General features: G+C 40.0%; 1 protein-coding gene across 1 annotated transcript in view; it reads right to left on the reverse strand.

Annotated features, from left to right (window-relative positions):
* The window catches only part of LOC112845538 (ribonuclease inhibitor-like), a 28994-nt gene extending 21390 nt beyond the window's left edge, over positions 1–7604 (reverse strand). The window contains exons 1-2 of the mRNA XM_025904955.1: positions 7417–7604; positions 192–371 (exon numbers count right to left, since the gene is read on the reverse strand). Of these exons, the coding sequence (XP_025760740.1) occupies positions 192–371; positions 7417–7532 (296 nt within the window). The 5' untranslated portion in view covers positions 7533–7604. The remainder of the gene's footprint in view (positions 1–191; positions 372–7416) is intronic.
* Positions 7605–8049: the final 445 nt, after the last annotated feature.

Genomic DNA, 8049 nt, shown 5'->3' on the forward strand with positions numbered 1-8049 from the left:
CTGCCTGAGTCCGCTCACCCACATCAGCTCAGAACTCTGCATTATCTACTGAGTCAGACTCAGAGGATCAGGGATCAGAAGTTCTACAAAGAGTAGAACCAGACTTCCTGTATAGAGGTGTGTGGGCCTACCGATCCACAGTGTCAGCACAACTTTCACGTCATATTCACAACTAAAACATGGTGACTGACCTCAGAGTTTCAAATCGACAGCGTGGATTCTCCAGAAGAACACACAGCTGCTTCACTCCTGAATCCTGCAGGTTGTTGTAGTGTCCACTCAGGTCCAGCACTCTGGGATACGAGGGGTTGGACTTCAGCGCTGCTGCCAGATAATCACAGCTGATCTCTGACAAACCACAGTCCACCAATCTGTATAAAGAATAAAAGATGTGAGTTTATTAGACAAAGTGTGAGCTTGAAATCATTCAGTGTTTCATCATCTGTTCAGAGCTGAAGAAGGTTCAGAATGTAGAAGTTTAGAAAATGGAAACTCCAAACAGCTAAAACCAACCGGAAGCAGCTTCAAACAAACAAGAGAAAAAAAACTCTGAATATTTCCCATTAAAGTTGTACATTTATCATAAAAACATGAAAAAGTCGTGTTTTTCCTTCAAGGAACAACATGGCTTCACTTTTAAAGGTGAAATGTGAAAGAAATGGACATATTTGAAGTCCAACACCTTTTTCCAGTCACATTATTAAAGCAGACAAACTACAAGCTCATTTTCATTCCAACAAGTCATCTTCTGACCCTTTATTATTATTGTTATTATTCAATATTTATGAAGGATGTTTTTAAATTAGGCTCAAATATGTGACAGACATTTAATCCCATTTCAGTTTGACCTCATCCTGGGCCGGATTATCCAGCACACACTCTGACCACAGGCCCAGGGGCCACGCACAGCTGGGCTCCATCCAAGAGACAGGAAACAAACCAACACGATAATAAAGAGCACCATTTAATCTTCTTATATTTTAGCTTTTCAAGCCAAACATACTAAAAACATGAGCATATCTATGTTTCCTGATAAAATGATGTGACAGGTAGAACAGAGTAAAGTGGTGGTGTTACAGCCTTTCTCCCCTCTGCTGCCGAGGCTGTTAGTCTCTCCCAAACTCAGCTACAGGACTTCCACATGAATGAAAGCAGCAGAACTGACTTTACAAATGAAAGAGGAAGAGGAGAAGAAGAGGAGAGGGAGGCCACCCTGACCATCACTCCAGCTGAAAACATCACACTTCCATTAAAGTTGGTGAGAAAATGTTGAGCAGGATGAGCTGCTGGCTCATCTGGAGGCTGTAGCAGCAGCTCACAGTCACAGTGGATTCCACTCATGAAAAAGCTCTGGCTGCTTCATTTCTCATCTCATATCAGAGACTTTAAGGCTTCAGTGACGCTGTACTGTGATGCTTCCTCTCCATATTCAGCCCAATGTGCTCTGTATTGCTTTTTCAATACATAGATAATTATATTTACAGTAAGTCTTATCATTCCCCTTCACCGCCAATGTTCCCTTTAATGTTTCACGTGTCTGAGCGAACACACAAACTCCCTAAGCGATCCCTTGGACCACTGTGAGCGACATCAGACGTGTGCACTGTGGTCACGCCAGCATCTAATCCATCCAAGTTACATGGTTTATTAAAATAATCAAATTACAGCATTTACATTTATCTTCGACTACTTTTAATTAACTGCTTTAGCCCACTTACAATGAAAATTTAAAAAAATCTAGTCATTGACCTGTGTAGTATGTGAACACTATTGGAAGTAAAAATAACTTGAACTCCAATTTTGAAAACACAACTTTATTTTTTATTTTTTATTTTTTAAAAATAAAGCTCTGACTTGTATTATGAGTATGAGTCTGTGGTCTGGGAGGGAGTCCTGTAACTCTCTGTCTGCAAAATACTTACTGAGTTTTGCAAACATCAAAGTTTTTTGCAGCTGTTTACCTAAAAATGCAGCCAAGGTGTTTTTTAAATAAACATTTCAAACGATTTACAGAACAATCAGCTGTTCTGCATCAAATCTGATGCCACACAAATTATTTGTGCCACTCCAAAAATTATTTCTGTCCACTATGAGATAAAGGAGAACAACAGCCTGATACCTGCAGGCCTGACAACAGGAGATGTATCACTCCTGTAACACCTGTAACATTCAGCAGTCACCTCATTGTTCTGACACACACAACAAAACTATTGACTACACTACACACTAACTACACAAGACAACACACTAACACACTCCAAACATGCTAAACGTCACAAATCTCTCACATCTCAAAACACCACCGTCACTCCTAAAACTTCCCCCTCTTCCCAAACAACCAAATACCACATGTTGCCATATCATTTTTTGATTGGTCGACATGGTACATTTTTCCACCAATAGGAAAGGCTGGGGGTTTAGTTTTGTTTTTGCTCACAGGCGGAGAGTAGTGATGGGATTTCCGGCTCTTTTTAGAGAACCGGCTCTTTCGGTTCGGCTCACTAAAAAGAGCCGGCTCTTTCGGCTCCGAACCGGCTCTTCAGGTTGTTTTGTTGCTTTAATTAATTTATTATTAACAATAATATAAACTTATGCACAAAAGAAATTACAAATGTAAAAAAAAAAGTGGTTTTATTTATATATAAATGTTACTTTTTTTATGTTGCGGCCTTTGAGTCGTAACAATAAATATATGCGGTGGCCCCTAGAGAGAAAACACGTGCAAACTACAAGGCACATGTCTAGCATGAACTGAACTTCCAAAACAGAGCTACTTAGATCACTTAAATTACACAATTGAAAGAATATGTGTGTTGTTTGTGTATTTATACACAAGCAATCATATATAATCAAATAATTTTAAAAAAAATGTTCATTTACCTGCTACTACCACACACCAAATCCGGTCGTTGGTACTTGCTGGCTTGTGTAGCCACTAGGTAACAAAAGCTCAACACTGCGCCTAACATCCTGGAGCACTTCTCTTGTCTTTTGTACGTGTTTTAGAGTTTGTACGTGCTTCGGGGTTTGTACTTGCTTCGGAGTTTGTACATGTTTTGGAGTTTTTACGTGTTTTGGAGTTTGTATGTGCTTCAGGGTTTGTATGTGCCTCAGAGTTCGTACGTTTTTTGGAGTTTTTACATGCTATGGAGTTTTTACGTGTTTTGGAGTTTTTACGTGCTTTGTCTCTGGGGGTCACCGTAAATATACTTTTATTTATTCACTCCACATCAAATGTAATAAATAAATCATATAATACAAAAACCAACTAGTCACAGTTCAACTATTTAAATTTTCAGCTTTTTCCTTTTACAAATTTAAACACTGCAAACCACAACGCAATTAAATTAAATATATATATATAAATTAAATAAAAATTAAAAAATGAAAAACAAAAAGAACATGCATATTCTCTGTTATATGGGCCTGCATAAATAAACTTTCTGACTCCTTTATCATCTGCAACTGAAAATAGTTCTGGATGATTACTATACCTTTCTAATGTGACGTTGTTGTCCCTGGCTCTCTTTCTCTCTCTCCCCCTCCCGCTCTGTTCCTCTGCTACTGAGTGTACTTACCGCCCCTCCCCCCAGCGCAAAGCACAAGGCTCGCATGCAGAGTGAAGCGGAAAAAAAGGGCGAGAGAGAGGGTGAGAGAAAGAAAAAAAAACCCCACAGCTCGCGATAAGGATCCGGCTCGCGTCGTTCACTTCAAAGATCCGGCTCTAAGAGCTATTTCGTTCGCAAACGACCCATCACTAGCGGAGAGTGCTTCGAGCATTTTCCCTATAAAACGCCGTTTTTAGCGTTTCTTCCCGCAGTAAATATGAACAACGATAGTATTCAGGAAGAAAACCAAACATTGTATATATTTTTATCATAACTCTGGTTTTACGTGGCCTATCAACACAATTTAAAAACTGGTATAAAGTCCACACTGTTTCCGTCAATCGGTCCGTCTGTCCTGCTCACATCTCCAATGGTTGTACACGTTGTCATTAATGTGGCTTCACTCCACATCAGCCATGCCGCTTTGCTAGCTAAAACACCGGTGTCGGCACATAAGGACGCTGTCATAGCCTGTCAACGATGTTGATTAGCTGTGTATATATGAATGTGAATCACATCATTGGCTGGACTATAGGATAAGGTGGCATCGTTCTAATCCCATACAGGTGTGTCACTCAGCGTTTACACTGCAATCTGCCTTTGGTGGCTTTTTTGCAGCAACTGTGACGTTCACTAGTAGAACTGACACGCAAAACAAAACAACAACTACACTACACACTAACTACACAAGACAACACACGACTCCAAACACGGTAAACGTCACAAATCTCTCAGTATCAAAACTCTCTCTATCTCTCTCTCTCTCTCTCGCCGGTCACTCCTAAAACTTCCCCCTCTTCCCAAACAACCAAATACCACATGTTGCCGTATCATTTTTTGATTGGTCGACATGGTACATTTTTCCACCAATAGGGAATGAGTGTTTTTTTCTTTTTTCACTCGCAAGCAAAGCGTGTTTACTAGCGCTCTCCTTAGAAAACACTGTTTTACCAACACAATTTAAAAACTGGTATATAGCTTGAAGTCCGCACATTCGATCCAAGTTGAAATGGAGACTCTGGGTCCGTCGACCCCAGAGGGTTAATCAGAAAGCCTTAAGTTAGCTAGTTATGTATCGGGCTAATGTTTAAAGCTTTCACTTGAGTAAATGAACTCATATTACTGCTAAGTAATGTTAGCTAAGTTCACAGCATATTCCATAAGCGCCATACTGCATCACACTCAGTGCATTTCAATCATTTCTCCAGCGAGTTTGATAGCTAGCAAAATAATCATAATTTAAAAAAAATAACATGTGTAACGTACGCGTACTGGAAAATTATTTACTAGGACTCACCTATCATGCGACTGGAGAACGCAAACTCCGCCATTGTTGTTTTCCATCAAACATTAATTAAAACAGCAGCCTACAGGTATGTTAGCGCACTCATCCCCGACTGTCCGAGGGAGGGGCGGGGTCACATATTGAAACAGACACAAGGCAGCCCAGGCGGGAAATTTTGCTTTTGCTTTTTGCGACTCATTATATTTCTCTATCTGATAAGAAAACTATTCAATCAGATAGTTATCTATTATGAATGAAATACAGTTATATTTTCAAGCACTTTTAAGCACCACATCTGAAATTCAAGCACTTTTCAAACCTTGAAAAGACAACATTAAATTCAAGCATTTTCAAGGATTTCAAGCCCCCGTACGAACCCTGTATTAAGAATAATATTTAATCCTTATTATCTGCTCCTCTCAACTCCTTTACCTCTGAAAACAAGAACATTTAGTCAGCAGTTTATTCGCTTTGGTGAAATTATAAACAGGCATCAGGGTGGTCACCATACTGTCCTTTAGTGCTGGAGCAGCAGGAACACCATTTAATCTGAAACCTGTTTTTCTCTCTAAAACAAAGTGACAGCAGGCTGAGTCAAAGACAGAAACCTTATATAAACACCAGATATTCACCGGCTTTACTTCCTGATCCAGGATTCAAAGAGGACGTTGCACTGACTCAGCTTCCATGAACGTCTTCACTCTGCAGCTCTCTGCTGTCTGGACCAGGTCTGTGTAGAAACAGAGAAAATCCGCTGCTTCCTCTCCGTCACCAGTCGTCTGTGTCTTCAGACTGCGTCAGATTAAACAGTTCACACCAGCAAAGAGTCTGAAGCTCACAGGTCAAAGGTCAGCTGCTGCACCTTGTGTGATATTAATTTGATCAATAATTAACTTGCAGCAGGTTTCTGCTCCAACACACTGAAAACAACCCTGAAAACAAATCACATGATGTGTGGGTGTGTCTGCAGGCTTCAATAGATGAGGATTAAACACTTCACACCAACCAAGAGTCTGAAGTTCACAGGTCAAAGATCAGCTGCCACACCATATATAACAATTCACTTTTGAACAGTAGATGGCCTGTAGGCGTCTCTGCAGTGATAAACAGTTTACACATTAAACACTGAACCATAAAAGAGGCTTAAGCTGCAGCTCACAGGTCAAAGCTCAGCTGTTGCACCCAGTTATGAGTTTAAATAAATCATTAATCATTATCTTTTCCCTCTCTGCACTTTCACTTGGCCTTGGGGTGTTTTGAGTGAGCTACACTGTATGTTTCAAACGTTGTAAATAAATTGGGAGTTAGGGCCGGGCGATATGGCCTAAAATCCATATCGCAGTATAATTTGAAGCACGTGCGGTAACGATATATATGGCGATATATTCTTTTCTTCTGTATAACGTATTTTCCACACTATAAGGCACACTTAAAATCCTTTAATTTTCTCAAAAATCGAGAGTGTGTCTTATGTATGAATTCTGGTTGTGCTTACTGACCTCGAATCGATTTTGGCGAGCAGAAATCTGTTAAAAAATGTTTTAGTACAGCTTTGGTAAGCCGCACTGCTTGATGGATTGTCAGAGCATTACGGTTGCCGTAGTGAGGAGCTTCGCAGAGTAATCTGGGTCCAAAACTCCGTCCACTTCAGGTCCCAAAGTCAAACGAACATTGAGAGTTAAAAACTGTCTAAATCATTTCATCTTTAATAAAATAATCAGCGTTGCTGCTTTACGAGGTGTAACAATTAAGTTTAACATCCAGGCATCCATGAAAACGGAATTTATTAAATTTAACGGAGTTAGAAGTTAACAGGAAGTTAGCTCTGCTATCACTTCCGACATAAATGAAGACAGAAAACTAAACAGCAGTGGCGTTTGCAGGGTTACTGAAGTTGGACTACCTGGTATATAATGTTGTGCTACGTGATTGCTAGCGACACAGCTATGTTAGCATAACATTAGCACAGTGAAGCTGGAGGATGAACGCCAACTTTTTTTCCACTCGATAAAAGTTAACGTGAGGGATTCTGGTGGTTAGGGACAAATGCAATCGCATAGCAGGATGCTATACACGGGGCAAACTTCAGTCAGCAGAACAACTGAGATTATTCATCCACTATACGAGGTTAGTTATTAATAGACTGCAACAACATGGGAACAGAGCAGCTGCGAGAAAATTCAACATTAATGAATCAATGTTACGGAAGTGGAGGAAGCGCAGTTTTTGGCTTTCCCCATATTTCAAAAGTGCTTCATCTCTTTGCCATGACTGTCGCAAGATGATAATGGTTGTAGCCGCTGTGATGCTTTCGACCAAAAAAGGTGCAGCTTGATGACATCATCAACATGCGCTATCGCGATAGAGCAGTATAGTCAAAATCTCTATCGTTGACCAAATTTAATCGATTCTATCGTATATCGTTTATATCGCCCACCCCTACTGGGAGTGATTTGGTTGTATTGATTTGTGTTTTTGGTTTTATGTTTCCATGTAGATGAATGAAGACAGATTCACTCTTACCTTTTCAAAATGGCTTTAAGGTCCACCACGTCTATGCTTTTCTGCCTCTTCACAGATAACCCCAGTGATTTTCCTTGATCTGAAATCTCACCTGATCTTGTGATAATGAGAGTCATCTGCCTTTGAGGCAGCTAACCAAACAGTGTTCTCTAAACTCTTTAACTTTAATATACTTTGATATATTTCAGATTTCTGAGCTCTGCTCTGACTCCTTGCCAGTAGCTCCTTGATATGACTTTAGTTTGATCAATAACTAACCTGCAGAAAGTTTCTTTTCCAACTCTGCCACACCGAACAACCCTGAGAACAAATAATATGATGTGGGTGTGCAGGCTTCAGCACTGTTAGCATTAAACACAATAAAAGACTCACAAGTTCCTGCTCAAAGGTCAGCTGTCTTTAGATCAATCATTAACCTGCAGCAGGTTGTGGCCTGATGTGTTTGTAAGAGTTTCACTTTCAGGAGAAGATTTAAATGAGTCACATAAATGTGAACTACAAAGTCTGTGACACACAATTTACTGCAAACTGCATGAAATCTGAGCAATGAAATCTGACCTGAATAAATCCAGTCTTCTGCCTGTTGTGGTTGTGACAGCTGCTAGTAGGAGAGTTTGTTTTAAGGAGGTGGAG

Source organism: Oreochromis niloticus, unplaced genomic scaffold, assembly GCF_001858045.2.
Source record: "Oreochromis niloticus isolate F11D_XX unplaced genomic scaffold, O_niloticus_UMD_NMBU tig00007819_pilon, whole genome shotgun sequence".
NCBI classification, from domain to species: Eukaryota; Metazoa; Chordata; class Actinopteri; order Cichliformes; family Cichlidae; genus Oreochromis; species Oreochromis niloticus.